This window comes from Phyllobates terribilis, unplaced genomic scaffold (assembly GCF_046119375.1).
Source record: "Phyllobates terribilis strain yellow unplaced genomic scaffold, ASM4611937v1 Scaffold_1__5_contigs__length_1240528914, whole genome shotgun sequence".
NCBI lineage: Eukaryota > Metazoa > Chordata > Amphibia > Anura > Dendrobatidae > Phyllobates > Phyllobates terribilis.
This window is the reverse complement of record NW_027362761.1, coordinates 17,858,901-17,877,429: the sequence shown is the minus strand read 5'-3', so window position 1 is coordinate 17,877,429 and position 18,529 is coordinate 17,858,901. Positions and strand designations below refer to the sequence as shown.

At 41.5% G+C, this 18,529-nt stretch overlaps 1 protein-coding gene across 1 annotated transcript in view; it reads left to right on the top strand.

The window, feature by feature from the left end:
- Positions 1–2,804: 2,804 nt before the first annotated feature.
- CPAMD8 (C3 and PZP like alpha-2-macroglobulin domain containing 8) overlaps positions 2,805–18,529 on the top strand; it is a 265,715-nt gene continuing 249,990 nt past the window's right edge. Inside the window, exon 1 of the mRNA XM_073656527.1 lies at positions 2,805–3,397. Within this exon, the coding sequence (XP_073512628.1) occupies positions 3,339–3,397 (59 nt within the window). The 5' untranslated portion in view covers positions 2,805–3,338. The remainder of the gene's footprint in view (positions 3,398–18,529) is intronic.

Sequence of the window (18,529 nt, the reverse complement as noted above, 5' to 3'; positions counted from 1 at the left end):
CCCCCATTATGTAGTAATGTCCCCCATACTGCGCCCATTCTACAGGGTGGGCCATTTATATGGATACACCTAAATTAAATGGGAAACAACAGATACTGGAAGCCTGTGCTAGCATTTCTTCTGTGGTGTTGCTATCTGTGTGTCAAGAGTGGGAGAAGAGGGTTGCATTGACAATCCAACACAATGGGCAGCACTTTGAACACATTTTATAAGTGGTCATAAACTTGTAAAAAAACTCATGAAAGAATAAAGTTACGTTAAAACCAAGCACACTATTGTTTTTCTTATGAAATTCTCAATAAGTTTGATGTGTCACATGACCCTCTTCCCATTGAAAAAAATAAAGTTGGATCCAAAATGGCTGACTTGAAAATGGCCACCATGGTCACCACCCATCTGTAAAAGTTTTCCCTGTCCCATATACTAATGTGCCACAAACAGGAAGTTGATATCACCAACCATTCCCATTTTATTTAGGTGTATCCATATAAATGGCCCACCCTGTAGTATATATGTCTCCCATCCTGGTATATATGTCTCCCATCCTGGTATATAAGTCTCCCATCCTGGTATATATGTCCCCCATCCTGGTATATATATATATATATATATATATATATATATATATTTATTTATTTTTAATCAATTTGAAATTGCCAGCTGAACGTCCCTCCCCTTCCTAATTTCCCATTGGTTTAAGAGTTCCTATGGGTGTTCTCTATGTAATTGGCATCCATTCTGGGCCTTTAAAAACCCATCTGTTATCGTGTTTTGCACATTTGGTTTATTCATTTGAAAAGACGCCGGTACGGCGTTGAAACACGTTGTGAATAAAGAGCGTTATCATCATCATCATTGTCATCATCATCATCATCAATCATCATCTCTGAAGAATTCATTTACTTCAGCAGTGCAGCCCACTTAGGTGTTTATCCAACTGGATCCAATATCTCCTGGAGGATTTATCCACCAGCCACGGGGTAGCAGCAGCTGTTTTCCTTCATGCCTACATAGTTGTGCCTGTCACAACTCCACCAGGTGAGTGTAACCTGCACTCTCTTACTCTCCCTCCATAGGGTATCACTCTATTGTTAGCTCTGTTTCCCACATTTAGATTTACATACTAAATCCTATAAGGACATATAAGGACATATGTGTTGGCCCTCTCCCCCATTATGTAGTAATGTCCCCCATTCTAGTATATATGTCTCCCATCCTGATATATATGTCTCCCATCCTGGTATATATGTCCCCCATCTTGGTATTTATGTTCCCCATCATAGGCATATATGTTCCCCATCCTAGTATATATGTCTACCATCTTGGTATATATGAGCCCCTTCCTGAGCCAATGCTGGCATATATGTTCCCCATCCTGGGCCTATCCTGGTGTATATGTGTCCCAAGCTGGTATATATGCCCCCATCCTGGTATATATGTCTCCCATCTTGTTATATATGTCTCCCATAATGGTATATATGTTAACCATGCTGGACCTATCCTGCTGTATATGTGCCCCATCCAAGTATATATGTCCCCCATCCTTGTATATATGTTCCCCATCCTGGTATATCTATCCCCCTTCCTGGGCCCACTCTGGTATATATGATCCTCATCCTGGGCTATCCTGGTATATATGGCTTCCATCTAGGACTTTTATATCTGTCCCCCTTTCTTCCACTGTTCTTTAACGCAAAATAAATTATTCTACTTACCTTGACCCTGCTCCAATACTGCAGCGTCATGTAGCCGGCAGCTGACGTCATAACGTGCATGACGTCACTGCCATGTGCCCCAAATCATAGCATGCTGACTTCAGCTGACAGCCTCGGTCGGCAGCTTGTTTTGCAGCGCAGGGACCGGCGAGTCTCTGCGACACAATGCATTTCAGCTGAATGTGCGTCCTTGGACAAACATCCAGCTTAAAACGTGCCGTCGTCAGCGGGCCCCCCTCCTGCACAGCCCGGTCGCACCCTCTGCGACTGTGATCGTTGCACCACTGGCGATTGGACTAAGGGGGCCAACCTTTGCTCCCCCTTCCTTATCTATCAATGAGCCGCCAGTGCCCATGAACCTGTCTCATGGGTATACTCTTTGTCCAACTACTTTAATAAAATGTATGTAAGATATGGACTGGACTAGATTTGTGCTATAATATAAATTAGTGACTATTTGATCAGCAGTGAGAGCCCATTACTCTCTCATTAAACCAGCTCTTTTTTTTCTAATAGATGTGAATATCAACGTATAACCAAAAAGTAACAAGAAAGGAGTACCAGAAGTTTGACTTATTTTCTGACAGAAGTCACATAATAAATCCCTTGCAATAGCATTTTTACAAACAATGCTGTGTGAAAATCCATGGCTGGAATCATGCAGTCTTTATGGTAGTTTTTATGCAGCTTTTTAGACTGATAAAGAATGGATCGATTCTTCTCTTTTCAGTTAATTCTTGGGTTTAATGTAAAAAAAACCTATCAAGAACTGCCATAAAACCTGTGTGTATGCTTCCACTCTACTATGATTGCTCACAATCCCATGGTAAGCATGCACTCTAAGAAGAAAGTATTGGTTGAACCTGGCAGAAAAGAATACCATGGGGATGAAAGGGAATTCCCTTAGGGGCTTTTTAACATCCTCCTCTCCCTCCTATTCTACCTCTTCCAGCTTAAGGTCATTCATTGAGTTAGCAATGAGGGAGGAGGGAAGTAGGAGCATGCCATATATCTTGTTTTAAAACGTCTGTTACTAGTGATTTACAGGGCCAAGCACCCTCCTTCTTTTCCCTCCTTGAATGCCCAGCCCTCCTCAATTTTGGGGCTTGGCTGGTGAAACTCACTCTCCCCTTCAGACTTGCTAGAGAGTTCACAAAGTTATAAACAGACTGGTTGGCATACTTCTCCATTATGCCTACTCTACATGTAGCCATGAGGCAAAGAAGGAGAGAATGAAGAAGGAGATACAGTTAGGGGCCAAGTGCTGGTAGACAGGTCATCTGTACTGTAGAAGTGAGGAAAAGACTGTACTGCATCTAGGGAACCACACTACTCAGTAGAAGAGCTGCAGATACTGTGCTGATAAAAAGTACAAACACAGAACAAAGGAAAGAGATATCATTTCAGGAATATTTACAGTTGGAAGCATTGCATAAGGGCAAGTCGGAACAAGGGTTAATTCTTTCCCAAACTGAGGAGGGGGGAGAGAGAGCAGAGCACACACTGCTCCTTCCACCCCCAGGGCACACTCACCCCTCCTGTGCTGTGTGCTTGGAGAGGAAGACAGTTACCCCTGTAGGGGACTGGGTGAAGTCCTCTGTGCATTCAAGCCTATTGCTGAATATGTTTCTTCTGTGGATTTTGGGAATTGTTTGCAGCCTGACTAGAGCACAGAACAACCAGTAAGTACTCCTGAGCTATAATTCATTCATGCATGTCTTTTCCCATGAATTCTTGTATTCCAATTTTTCTGGCAGCTTACAAACACTGAAAACAAAGTAAGACATGGTAGGGGTGAATTCCCACGCTGCAGATTTTGTTGCAGAAATTTGTGACTGAAATTGTTTCCATTCATCTGAATAAGGTGGTTTCCGATAACTAGGACAGTTTCAGAACAAAATCTGCAGCAAATACGCCACTTGTGCATTGTTTCCCTATTTCTGGAACACACTAATAGGTTTGATCTGTATTGACATACCCGGTAAGGTTAACCTTGTCTAACTCAGCCAATCGCTTTTATGTCCTTAATGAATAATCAGTCAAAGTAGCATTTACGCTTATCATACATTGACACGGTCTACTACAACATGTACAAATTAGCATAAAGGCACATAGAATTACGCAGATATTTTACACATAGGCAAGATTTATAACCTGAAAAGCGCACACTCATAATTTTGTGAGGTCAAGCGTAAGTCGGCGTGAAGTCACATATAAAACCCTAAATAGGAACCGAACGAGACTTGTTAACCATTGATCAACTTAATCATGGATATCATGTCTTGTTTTCATTCATTATGTTTTTGTATGCCCTATACAAAATCAGGAGAATACCATTATCACACTAAGAACAGCCTCATGCATATGACTTCCATTATATAAGAACAGAGGTGAGATGTTAGGGGGCAATGTAATACCCCAAAATGTAATGACTTATCAGCCTGACGCATGACAGTGCTATGAATGGAGGATGGCTTCTAAAATCAAATATAAGGCGAGATGCATTCAAGTGGTGATATGAAAGTCTATCAGATGTCCTGTGCCATCTATTACATTTGTTGTCATTTATCAACCATTCAAACACTTTAAGGCTGCGTTCTCATGGCATGAAAATGCAGCAGATTTTTTGCAGCGTTGTGTTAGAGATTGTGTAAGAGATTTCAAGAAATCTCCTGCACATGAGGAGGATATTTGCAGTATAAATTGACTGATGTGGCAGGTTTTAAATCTCCAGTATGTCGATCCACATCAGTCTCAGAATTGTTCATCCAGTCTCATTTAAACCCAGCATGTTTCTTTGTCTTTTAACTACTGTCCAGACTAAAGGGTTTCCATCAGAAGACCTTAAGAGGTGCTCCACTACATTGTATAATGCCCCCATTGATTTACACCTTTTAAATAAGTATTTTGGAAAATACCTTCTACTGCCTTATGTGCCTGTGAGTGGTGCTATCGCTGACCGCTCAGTCCGCATCACGTGACCCTGGCTGCAGTCACTGCTGACATCCACTGGTGTCACATCAACTTCCGGACTTCCTTGATTCCCCCATGCTTATCCCAGTCACATGCACCCCTCTGGTTGACTGGGCTGTGGGCGGTGTTTTACCGCAAATCACAGCCCAGTATCCAGCGCGCACTTTCCCTCGCTCCTCTGCTTTCATTGACCACAAGCGAGCGCTGGATACTGGGCTGTGATGTGCGGTGAAACCCTGCCCACAGCGCAGTCAGCCTGAGGGGTGCATGGGACTAGGTCACCCGTAGGGGAATCCAGGAAATCCGGAAGTTTAAGCGGCCAACAGAGATCTTTGCTGGTGCCTTATCTCAGGGAGAACAATGTGATCGGCAATCTGAAATCGGACATACCCAATTGATATCTTCTCAGACGATGAATTGGCCAGTCCCCCCATTCACATTGGAGTGTCGGCTGAACCCGTTGATATGGGCGGGTTTGGCCAACATTAGTCTAATGTGTGTACGAGCCTTAAGACTTGTTTCACACATTCACAAATCACAGTCTGTGTACAGACAGCGATATATAGATTGATTGTGGGTATCCTGACTCAAACTTGACAGCCTCATATTTGCCTATGAGGCTGTTGAGTTTTGGTTAGAAGACCGTTGGCCAGGCCATATATTGCTGTACGAACTCGAACTGTGATTGGTCAATCTCATGCAAGTGAAGAAATCTCTGGTTGAGCTATAACATAAATTATAGCCTACACTTTACTACCCAATATCTCTGCAACGGAGAGGATAAAATAGAAAAAATATAAAAACTACGTTTTACTCGGCTCAGCAGCCACTATTCCATGATGTGACCAGTTTACCATACTCAAACTGGTAAATGGTCATATTTAATAATATCTATAGTTTATTGTTACAGTATTGCAGTACAGTAGTTACAGTAAGTTTTTAATCCAGATTTTATTACTAATTTGGGAACAGAATGCAACAAATTCTTATATATTTCTATTAAAAGGGATAATGGAAAGTGGACCTACAGTATCCGCTGGTTTTGTCAACTGATATATGAGCAGCATGTTATAATGCAGAGGAAGGAGAAGCTGTGTACTTTTTGCATATAGTGCTAAGGAAATTCAGATGTAGTTTTTATGCAAAAATATGCAATAGAAATGTATTGTTTTGACTTGCGGTGGGTCCTCAGTCTGAGTTCCTCTAACTTCTGTTAGTCTGAGTGCACACTGCATTTATACACTTAGCCTAAAGTTTATGTCAGGAGCTTTTCCTAACGTGAACTTTAAAGTTCCCATAATCACTCATTTACCAGATAGAGCCAAAAACGTATTCTTTTGTCTTCCATCTGGTCAGTCACTGCAAAAATATATACAGTACCTCGTGGTATACAATTTTTTTTTACAGTTGGACGGTTGCCTCAGCATCCACCCTGACTGGCCACTGTTCCATGCACACCTCCTGAGCATATGTACTCAAGAGTGGCCATAAGCGCTGTGTTGGAATGATGAAATACAGCCAATAGGAATCACGTCTTCATAAAATCCATGTTCTTTATTGTGAATCAATAAAACAACTCGAATAAAACATGCAAAAGTTAAAAATTTCATTTTTAAATTTTGCATGGTTTTTCCAATTTGTTTTATTGATTCACAATATAGAAAATGCATTTTTATTAATGCATGATTCCTACTTCTGAATTTCTTCATTACCACCTATCTATCTTGTTGTGCTCCAAGATTTTCATGCACAGGACGTGCCTGACTTTCATGATTGGGAATAGAGGTGAGCTGACTTTGTTCTATATAAATGCAGTGTGACTTAGCCTAAGAGAATGGCAGTTAACTTTAAACATCGGGCTGAGGGGGCCATCATACTATATGTGGTTATTATTGCGGCTATGTGTGGGTACCTGTGGTAGCCCTTATACTATGTGGGTGCTTGTGGGGACAACATATTGTGTCACTGTGTGTGTGTGGGGAGGTTGTCACTGTGGGGACATACCGTAATACTGTGGGTGGTGGCTATGAAGGAAATCATACTGTGTGGGAGGCTGTGGTGGCCATTCTACTGTGTTGGTGCATGTGAGGGCATCATACTGTGTGGGCAGGTCACTGTCGGGACCTCATATTGTATGTGAGTGGGGAGATGCAGTGCGGACATCACACTGTGGGTGAGGGGCTGTATGGGCATCATATTATTATTATTATTTATTATTATAGCGCCATTTATTCCATGGCACTTTACATGTGAAAAAGGGGTATAATACAAGAACAATTACAATAATCTTGAACACAATGTGACAGCGACTGGTACAGGAGGAGCGAGGACCCTGCCCGTGAGGGCACACAGTCTACAAATGTGGAGAAGATCACTATGAGGACATCATATTGTGTTGGGGTTTACTGGGGGCCTCATTATGTGTGTGAGGTGAATTGTGGGGGTATAATATTGTGGGGTAAGGGGTCACTGTGGAGGCCACATAATGTGTTTGGGGGAACAGTGGGGACATCATACTGTGTGGGACTTTCTGAGCATGCTGCTAAGACAATTTACAAACAAGGAAAACAAATTATAAGGGTATGTGCACACGATGCAGAAATGCTCAGGATTTTTTCCTGAGCATTTCTGCATCTCCCTGGCAGGAAAAAACACATGCGGATTGTACATGCGGATTGTACATGCGTTTTCCTGCCAGGGACATGCGGAAATGAAGCGGTCTTCACTTTCATTTCCGCATGCGGGTTGACAAGCGCTTCCCAAGCGATTTTAGCATCACTTGGAAAGTGCTTGACAACTTCACACTATATAAATCCATGCAACCGGCATGGATTTATATAGTGTGTGAATGTCAAAAAATAAATCTATACTTTACCCTCTGATGGCCCCCGGTGTCCTGCTTCGCTCGGTCCCGGCTACCGGCAGTGAAGACTGAAGGACCTGCCGACGTCAGCGTCACGTGACCCATCACATGACTCTAACGTCAGCGAAGGTCCTTCTTCATTCAACCGCGAAGTGCGGGGAATCAAGCAGGAGCGCTGCGCGGGCCGTCAGAAGGTGAGTATATATATATTTTTTATTTTATTCTTTTTTTTTTAATGGTACCTGGGTCTGGATGAGAGTCCTCTCCTCCACACCCAGGTACCATCCGCACATTAGACCGCATGAAAAGCGCATCAACATATACAGTGATGCGGATTCCATGCGGTCTAATGCAAGTCAATGGCGCCAAAAAAGCAGCGTTTTCGCAAAATTAATTGACATGCTGCGGATTTTTGAGCGCAACGTTTACGCTGCGGAAAAATCCGCATCATGGGCACAGCACATGCGGATTTCAATTGGGGAACATTGCTGCCCTTCTACCATGCGTTTTTCATGCGTTTCCGCGGCGTTTACGCAACTGCAAAAACGCCGCAGAAACGCATGAAAAACGCATCGTGTGAACTCAGCCTAAAGCGATTAACCTATACAGTGGTAGTACAGCTGCTGGAGCACCAGATTTTTGCTACTAAAGTGTGATTTTAAGTGTAAACTGGTTAATTGTTTCTCAAAACATTATAATAAATGTAATATACAGTATGTGGCTAAGGAAGCAGGTCATAGAAGGCTCCATTCCATCTAGAAAATTACAGACTGTGCCAACTATTTTTCTTCTGAGATGCTAGGTCAGAGAAAAGGTATAATAGAAACAATTGCACCAATTCTGCATTTATCACCCACTCCTGGGTTTTGTCTCCCACTCCTGAGAAAAAATAGTGACCAAATACTGATAGTGGGGCCGTGGCCTAAGTGAGAACATGATGAGGCTCACCTATGTGGTTATCTTGAACAGCTTAGCTAAACAGCACGCCACTGTCAGTGCTATGCAATGCACAAAGGTGTGTTGGAGCTATTGTCATGAAGCAGATGGATGTGCACCTGTTATTTGGTCTAGTGGCCAGAGGAATGCTGGTGTGTGCCGACTCTCACTGTTCCGCAGTCTGAATTGCAACCAGGTAAGGTCAAGAGTGCATCCGGAGATACTGCAATGCAAGGAGACATGTCTAGGGACTGTACTACTTTTGAGACTGGACCTCAGTGGTAAATATACTGTACATTTCCAGGTTGATGTTTTCTCCAGATTCTTTTTTCCCTCATGCTCTTCTGCTGCAGTGCATTAGCCAGTTCTTCATTGCTCTCATCTTTAGGGCAGTTGCAGATGACCATATGAGAAATCGTTCGAGTTTCATCGTCAGACAATTATTTTTTACTCTTCATCCTATTTTCATCCTTGTACCATCCGTGTGTCCATTTTTTTTACATCCATGTGACATCTGTTTTCATACAGCTACATTAAAAAATGTACATGATCGAATTTTTCCTAGGTTTATAATAGAAATGTATCCATAAAAATCGGATGCCACTCGAATGTTCTGTGTGGGATCCGAGTTTTTTTACGCACCCATAGACTTATATGGGTGAGTCTCATCCGAGACCAAAGAAAGTAGTGCAGGCTCCGATCTTTTTCTCACAATCAGTCGGACTGAGAGAAAAATCAGTCATCTGAACCCTATTGAATAACATGGGTCAGAGTCCGATTTATACGATCGTCTGCATGACAATGTTTTGGATAGCTCATCAGTAGTAGCTGTAATAACACTTTAAAGGGAACTTGACAGCTTATACTGAATGAATGCTTTACTATCAATCACAGTTTCTATAATTGCGGAGGACTCACATTTATCTTCAGTACAGTGAGTACTTTGAGGTCTCCGATTATTTTATGCACAAACTATATTGTTTATTTGCCGAGCCTAGCAGGAGGAATCTTGGACTTTTATGGACTGTCTGGCTAGTGTATTGGACTGCTGATTCAGTTTTATGATACTTTTTTATCATTTTCAGCTAACCCTTAGTGGTCCTTTTACACCACACTGGTTGTCTATGCGCACTGTTTTTGACCTCGGGTATATACTTTTTTGTCACTAGCAACACTAACTTTGGTATTTTTACAACCAGTCTGGTTATAGGTTTGTTACAGTCGCTTTGTGTTTATTTTGTGTGCATTATTTCAATCCTTTGAAACTGAACCTACATTGATCACGGCAATATTGGATGGGACAGACCTTAAAGGGACCACCGCAACATTTCATTCGGTTCACTTTTCTGTATGGTTTTGTTTAGTTGCGGACCTTACAGTTCTTGACCCATAGGTGTGTATCACCTCAGCATCTCTAGCGCAGTGGAATATTTATTTTTGTTTGTAATCAACTATTTCTTCACCAAACCAGGGGTGTTAATTCCGCTAGCTACTTGGATGCCAAGGATTTAATGACATATTAGTTAGCACGGGGGTTTATGAGCTTTAGTAGCTTATACATGTTGCCGAATCCACGGGCAGCACGTATTAGACACTGGCTGTATGATTTCAGCCATATATATTTCACTCTGAAACACTGTGGCGTTTAAAACCCAGGAGTGACAGGTCTCTCCCTACACATGCATGCAGGGAGAGATCTATCAGTCACTGGCAGCAGGCGGGGGGAAGCCACCAGGGACCCGCCTTTCCAACTAGTCTTTTCCCGTAAAGCTTGGTCCCCGGCGGCTTTTAACCCCTTACTGGCCTGGGGCGTAACAGGCCATCACCCCCGGTTCAGTGAGGGCTCCGGCGCCGAGCCCGCACTGAACCGGGCACATGTCAGCTGATTATTACAGCTGACATGTGCCCGCAACAGCCGCAGGTGAAATCATGATCCACCCGCGGCTATTAACATATTAAATGCCGCTGTCAATCTCTGACAGTGGCATTTAACATCGCTGCCCGGAAGCGCGGCATTAGCCCCGCCCATTGATGACCCTGTCACGTGATCGCGGGTCACTGATGGGTGGTCATGACAACCCTGGGTCTGCAGCAGACACCAATTGTTGTCATGTACTGATCGCTTTGAGCGCCACCTAGTGGTCGGCGCTCATAGCACAGGAGCAATTCTGCTACATAGAGGTGATCTGCTGATCACCTCTATGTAGCAGAGTCGATGAGACAGTTGCTGCTTCTAGTCTTCTATGGAGACTATTGAAGCATGCAAAAAGTTAAAAAAAAATGTTTTAAAAAATATTTAAAAAATTAAAAAAATATAAAAGTTTAAATCACCCCACATACGCATATTTGGTATCGCCGCGTTCAGAATTGCCCAATCTATCAATATAAAAAAATAATTAATCCGATCGGTAAACGGCGTAACGAGAAAAGAGATTCCAAATGCCAGAATTACGTTTTTTTGGTCGCCGCAGCATTGCAATAGAATGCAATAACGGGCGATCCAAACATCGTATCTACCCCAAAATGGTATCAATAAAAACTTCAGCCCGGCGCGCAAAAAATAAGCCCTCACCCGGCCCCAGATCTCGAAAAATGGAGACGCTACGGGTCTCAGAAAATGGCGCCATTTTTTTTTTTTTTACCAAACTTTGTATTTTTTTTTTCACCACTTAAATAAAAAAGAACCTATACATGTTTGGTGTCTACGAACTTGTAATGACCTGGAGAATCATAATGGCAGGTCAGTTTTAGCATCCAGTGAAAAAAAAAACAAACTTCTGTGGAATTGCATTTTTATTGCAATTTCACCCCACTTGGATTTTTTTTCCCGTTTTCCAGTACATGATATGGTAAAACTAGTAATGACGTTTAAAAGTAAAACTCGTCTCGCAAAAAATAAGCCCTCACACGGCCATATTGACCAAAAAATAAAAACGCTATGGCTCTGGGAACAAGGGGAGAAAAAACGAAAATTCAAAAATGGAAAATCCCAAGGTCGCGAAGGGGTTAAACCATGTTTTTCTCTGAAATGCTGAAATCATGCATCCAACGACTGATAAATGCTGCCCATGGATCGGTCAGGATGTATCAACTGTCAGGTTTCTTTTTATGTTAAGTTCCCATGATAAGTTTGTGGTTTTTGACACTTCGCTGGGTAAAAAAAGCAGCATCTTACAGTTCCAGCAAAGCGGATAAGATTTATAGAGATCTCATACCAATCTGCAACATGTCAATTTCTCTTTCGGGTACGCTGAGTTTTACATGCGGATATTCCCCATAGAATTTTATAATAAAGAATAAAGTTTTGTCAAACCCAAATACCAGGAAGTATCAAAAACAAAGCAGCTTTATGTAAAACATGACCTACCAAAAAGACAAAAACAGCAGTCAAAACCTCATTCAAAAATGCAATGAAAAAAATGCAATTAACCTAATTTAGCTAATAGGTGCAGAAGTAAAAACGTACCAAATACACATTCGGGAAACGTAGCCTTATTCTTAAATGCTGAGTGGTGCAATTTATATAGCCATGTGTTCACACGTTACTGTGTTGCAGGTTTTTGCCATTTTGACACGATTTACCAAAATTGTTGCGTCAAAAGAAAAAAACACATCGCAGCTGCAGCGTGTGGAGGCAGCCAAAGCTGCAAAAAGCACTTATGAGCTTTTAATTAATAGAACATTATTATTGAGCTTTATGTGAAACACCCGCGTGGTTATTAACAGTGAAAATACTTTTAGCTACTGCCATTTGCAAAACTTGTTGTTTAGCATGTCAGCACAATATTCAGCCACAATCTGTGAACACGGCCAAAAAATCTTGTCAAATTGTCATTCTGTGCCTAGTGGTGTAAAATCATTTCTTGCTGTGTGCTATTGGGCTGTATTGATATTATATCCTGACCTTGACTTTATTCTTGACCACATTCTTGATTAACCCACCTGCATAGTCTACTTTACACCAGGTTCACATGAGCGTATTTCAAGGTCCGTATACGGACTACAATGCCCGGTCTTCTGGTGGGTCGCCCAACTCGAAGTTACTGCCTAATATGTGTCTATGAGGCTGTAAGTCGGGAATCTCTTGGTTAGTTTGTTTATTTCGGTCCATAAACGGAAATATATGGTAATCATGTAAACCTAGCCTAATACTTGTTAACTTTTCTGTGTGAATTACAATGTTTCCCCCCTCTCCTGGACTTTACAATGCCCTGTGATGTGCAGTTGCTGGGGCCAAATCCAGGCACTGTGACGTGCAGGGGAGAGGGGAAACATAATTAACACAGGAGGATTTCTTCTGGGCCCAGGGCCTGCAAGCATCAAAAACTTGATTGAATAAAAAGACATTTCACAGCAACCAGACCTCTAATATGAGGTATACAGGTAGGTATAGATTTACATTTCTATCACCTGTATGCCCATGTTATTTTTATTTATTTATTTATCTCACTTATATAGCACCATTGATTCCACAGCACTTTACAGATGTTATTATCACTGTCCCCATTGGGGCTCACAATCTAGATTCCCTATCAGTATGTCTTTGGGGTGTGGGAGGAAACCCACACAAACACAGGGAGAACATACAAACTCCTTGCAGATGTTGTCCTTGGTGGATGGGATTTGAACCCCAGACCCCAGCGCTGCCAGGCTGCAGTGCTAACCACTGAGCCACCGTGCTGCCCCCTTGCCCTTAGAGGTCAGATAAGAGCCAGGGGGTGACAGATTCCATTTAAAATCTGCACCACGCCATCTATCTACATCTACATATTTATATAAATTCCCAAAGAGGTATAATTTCCAAAAAGGGGTTACTTTAGGGCGGAATCTGCTCTTCTAGCACTTAGGGTCTCTGAATATGGAGTCTGCAAACTATTCTAGGAAAATCTGTGCTCCAGGAGGCAAATAGCGCTCCGTCCCTTCCGAGTCTCGCCGTGTGGCTAAGCAGTACTGTACAACCACATATGGGGTATTTCTACATTCAGCAGAAATTGTGGGACAAATTTTGGTGCCATTTTTACCCATTTCCCAGTGTGAAAATGAAAAATCTGGGGCTAAAACAAAACTTTGGTGGTAAAAATTAAATTATTCTTTTTTCACCGCCCAATGGTGTAAAATTCTGTGAGCAGGGTCGGACTGGGGTGTCTGGGGCCCACAGGAAGAATTGACCCTCGGGGCCCACCCTACATCTATATGCAAATACCTGTTATCCGTTACCCCTGTTATAGTGGAGCGTCGACTGTAAATCACAGGCGGCTCCTGCACATCTACTGTGCACCGCTATAACTGGGATGTACAATTACGGAAGTTTACATTACAGGGGTTCTTTGATGAAAACAAGTTATCACCGAATCACAGGTTAGGTAGGAGATATCTTATGGATCGGTGGAATCTGACCATTGAAAATCGCACCAATCAGAGGAATGTGGAACTTTTATACCTGACAGGGCACTTTTATCCCCATTTTAAAATGCAGCGGCAGATAGGACGTCTGACCCCAGCTCCATTCATATTCTCTCTGGGGACTTCCAGAAAAAAAAAGGAACAGCCACTGAGCGAATGAATGGATCAGTGGTCAAGTCGCACATGAGCTCCAGTCTAATGGGGAGAAAAGCTACACATTCTACAGATAGGTGCAGGTCCCAGCATTCAGACCCCCACTAATCAATAACTTATCCTTAGGTCACGTTCACACGTTCAGTATTTTACATCAGTATTTGTAAGCCAAAACCAGGAGTGGAACAATCAGAGGAAAAGTATAATAGAAACTGGTCACCACTTCTGTATTTATCACACACTCCTGGTTTTGGCTTACAAATAATGATGTAAAGTACTGACCAAATACTGAACGTGTGAATGTGGCCTTAGGATAGGCGATTACTTGTTTTCACTGGAGAACCTCTTTAAGTGCATATTTGCTATTGTGTAATAGACACAAGACAGGGAGGGGTTAAATGTCAAAGTAATTAATCTCAATTGGAAATAAAGAATCTTCCTCTTATTGATATCAGAGAGAACAAATGGCCGCCATACACAACACAATCCACTAAACCCAGACCAATAACACCACATACAAGGGACACATACCGTCACACCATGACCAGATCACATATTACCACCACATAGTAACCGAATAATACCACAAACAAGGGACAAATACCGCCACACCGTGACCAGACCACATATTAGCATCACATAGTGACCGAATAATACCACATACAAGGAACAAATACTGCCACACCATGACCAGACTACATATTGCCACCACATAGTGACCAAATAATACCACATACAAGGAACAAATACCCAAACACCGTGACCAGAACACATATTACCACCACATAGTGAGTGAATAATACCACATACAAGGAATAAATACCGCCATACCATGACCAGACCACATGTTACCATTACATAGTCAACGAATAATACTACAATAAGGATCATGAATAAAAACACAATACTAATAACACAAATATTACCACTGGTGATATTATACAATATTATACACAGGAGCTCTGTATATAGTGTCAGTGTACGGGTAACACAGGGATCCCCAATGACATTACACACAGGAGCTCTGTATACAATGTATAGTGTACAGGTAATACAGGGATCACCAGTGACATTATACACAGGAGCTCTGTATACATTGTATAGTGTACAGGTAATAGAGTGATCACTAGTGACATTATACACAGGAGCTCTGTATACAGTGTATAGTGTACAGGTAATACAGTGATCACCAGTGACATTATACACAGGAGCTCTGTATACAGTGTATAGTGTACAGGTAGTATAGGGATCACCAGTGACATTATAAACAGAAGTTCTGTATATAGTGTCAGTGTACAGGTAATAGAGTGATCACCAGTGACGTTATACACAGGAGCTCTGTATATAGTGTATAGTGTACAGGTAATAGAGTGATCACCAGTGACATTATACACAGGAGCTCTGTATATAGTGTACAGGTAATACAGTGATCACCAGTGACATTATACACAGGAGCTCTGTATATAGTGTGAGTGTACAGGTAATATAGTGATCACCAGTGACATTATACACAGGAGCTCTGTATATAGTGTATAGTGTACAGGTAATACAGGGATCATCAGTGACATTATACATAGGAGCTCTGTATACAGTGTATAGTGTACAGGTAATACAGTGATCACCAGTGACATTATACACAGGAGCTCTGTATACAGTGTATAGTGTACAGGTAATATAGGGATCACCAGTGACATTATACACAGGAGCTCTGTATATAGTGTATAGTGTACAGGTAATAGAGTGATCACCAGTGACATTATACACAGGAGCTCTGTATATAGTGTATAGTGTACAGGTAATACAGGGATCATCAGTGACATTATACACAGGAGCTCTGTATACAGTGTATAGTGTACAGGTAATAGAGTGATCACCAGTGACGTTATACACAGGAGCTCTGTATATAGTGTATAGTGTACAGGTAATAGAGTGATCACCAGTGACATTATACACAGGAGCTCTGTATATAGTGTACAGGTAATACAGTGATCACCAGTGACATTATACACAGGAGCTCTGTATATAGTGTGAGTGTACAGGTAATATAGTGATCACCAGTGACATTATACACAGGAGCTCTGTATATAGTGTACAGGTAATAGAGTGATCACCAGTGACATTATACACAGGAGCTCTGTATATAGTGTATAGTGTACAGGTAATAGAGTGATCACCAGTGACATTATAAACAGAAGTTCTGTATATAGTGTCAGTGTACAGGTAATACAGGGATCATCAGTGACATTATACACAGGAGCTCTGTATACATTGTATAGTGTGCATTTACATGTAATACACTGACTCACCAGTGACGTCTCTAGTTGAAGTCCTTCATCTTCGCTTTTCTTTTTCATCCGGCACAGACCACCATCCAGGACTTGTCGCTGCAGAAAATAACACACAGTTATGAATAGCTGATCACTTCTAGAGCACATTTCACACTTATTCCCTGATTTCTACACTACGCCAGATGAAGAAAAAAAGCGACATAGTGCCGCTCTGCACAGTTTTGTTACTCCCCCATGAAGAACAGTATCCTCAAAAGTAAATTATATTACAGCAGTAATGTTCCCTACAGTATTTATGTCCCCACTTGCCACCATAAACTAATAATACCTCATCCTGGCCCCCATACTGTAATTGTCACCCATCTTGGTCCCCTTTATTTAATAATGTCCCCCATCCAAGGCTGCCATGTATCCGCCCATGTATGTTAATTTTTTTTCTTCCACGGTCCAAAAATTCCTGTGAAGCACCTGAAGGGTTAATAAAGTTTTGAATGTGGTTTTGAGCACCTTGAGGGTGCAGTCTTTAGAATGTTGTCACTTTCGGGTATTTTCTGTCATAAAGACCCCTCAAAGTGACTTCACATTTGATGTGGTCCCTAAATAAAATGGTTTTGTAAATATTGTTGCAAAAATGAGAAATCGGTTGGTCAATTCTTAACCCTTATAACTTCCTGACAAAAAAAAAAATTTGTTTCAAAAATTGTGCTGATTCCCATGTAGACATGCGGGAAATGTTATTTATTAACTATTTTGTGTGACAAATCTCTGATTTAAGGGCATAAGAATTCAAAGTTTGCAAATTGCTAAATTTTCGCCAAATTTCCTTTTTTTTCACAAATAAACGCAAGTCATATCGAAGAAATGTTATCACAATCATGAAGTACAATATGTTGCGAAAAAACAATCTCAGAATCAGTGGGATCCGTTGAAGTGTTCCAGAGTTTTTACCTCATAAAATGACAGTGGTCAGAATTGTAAAAATTGGCCCGGTCATTAAAGTGCAAACAGCCTTGAGGGTAAAGGGGTTAATTTAATGCCAATCGCAAAGCCTCCGATTGTCCAGAAAACATGTAACACTATGAGGTCTCCTAGGACTGTATGGAACTTATTTCAAGCTCTCTAGCACAAACATAGTCTTAGTAATGTCAAAATAACCTGAACATACATTTAGATCCAGAAATATTTGGACAGTAACACAAGTTTTGGCATTTTAGTTGTTTAACAAAACATATTCTAGATACAGTTCTATAATCAATATTGGCTTAAAGTGCTGGCTCTCAGCTTTAATTTGAGGATATTCACATAATTGGAGTAAGGGTTAAGGAATTTCTGCTCTTTAATATATAGCTGTCTCTTTTTCAAAGGACCAAAAGTAATTGGACAGTTATCTAAAAAGCTTTTTAATGAGCTGCATGTGCTTTTTTCTCCTTAATCCATCATCAATTAAGCAGGTAAAAGGTGTGGAGATGATTCCAGGTGTGCCATTTGTATTTGGAAGCAGTTGCTGTAAACCCACAACATTGTGGTTGAAGGAGCTCTCAATGGAAGTGAACAGACCATCTTAGGCTTGAAAAAAGAAGAAATCCATCAGAGAGATAGCAGAAATGTTAGGACTTGCCAAATAGACAGTTTGGTACATTCTGCAAAAAAAAACAAAACGCACTGTGGAGCTTGGGAACTCAATAAGGCCTGGACATTCACTGAAGACAACAGTGGTAGATGATCACAGAATCCTTTCCATGGTGAAGAAAAGCCCCCTCACAACATCCACCGAAGTGAAGAACACTTTCCAGGAAGTATGTGCTTCAGTGTCTAAGTCTACCATAAAGAGAAGACTTCATGAAAGCAAATACAGTGGGTTCACCACAAGGTGCAAATCATTAATCAGCCTTAAAAATAGAAAGACCGGATAAGACATTGCAAAAAATACATCTAAAGAAGCCAACCCAGTTCTGGAAAGGCATTCTTTGTGTGAGGGGCTCAGGGTGGTAGTGGTGGTGAGGGGCTGCTGCTCTGTTCCTACACCCTGGCACCCTGACAAGGACAAAAGTCCCAATTTTCCTGTGCTGTGCATGTTGTGCGTAACACTCACGTTTCGGTCGCAGATCTCTGCTGTCTTTGGTTCTTCCACCTCAGGAACCACCGCACACACATTTGGGGACTTCCACTCCGTTTTATAAAAAAGAACTTTACTTAAC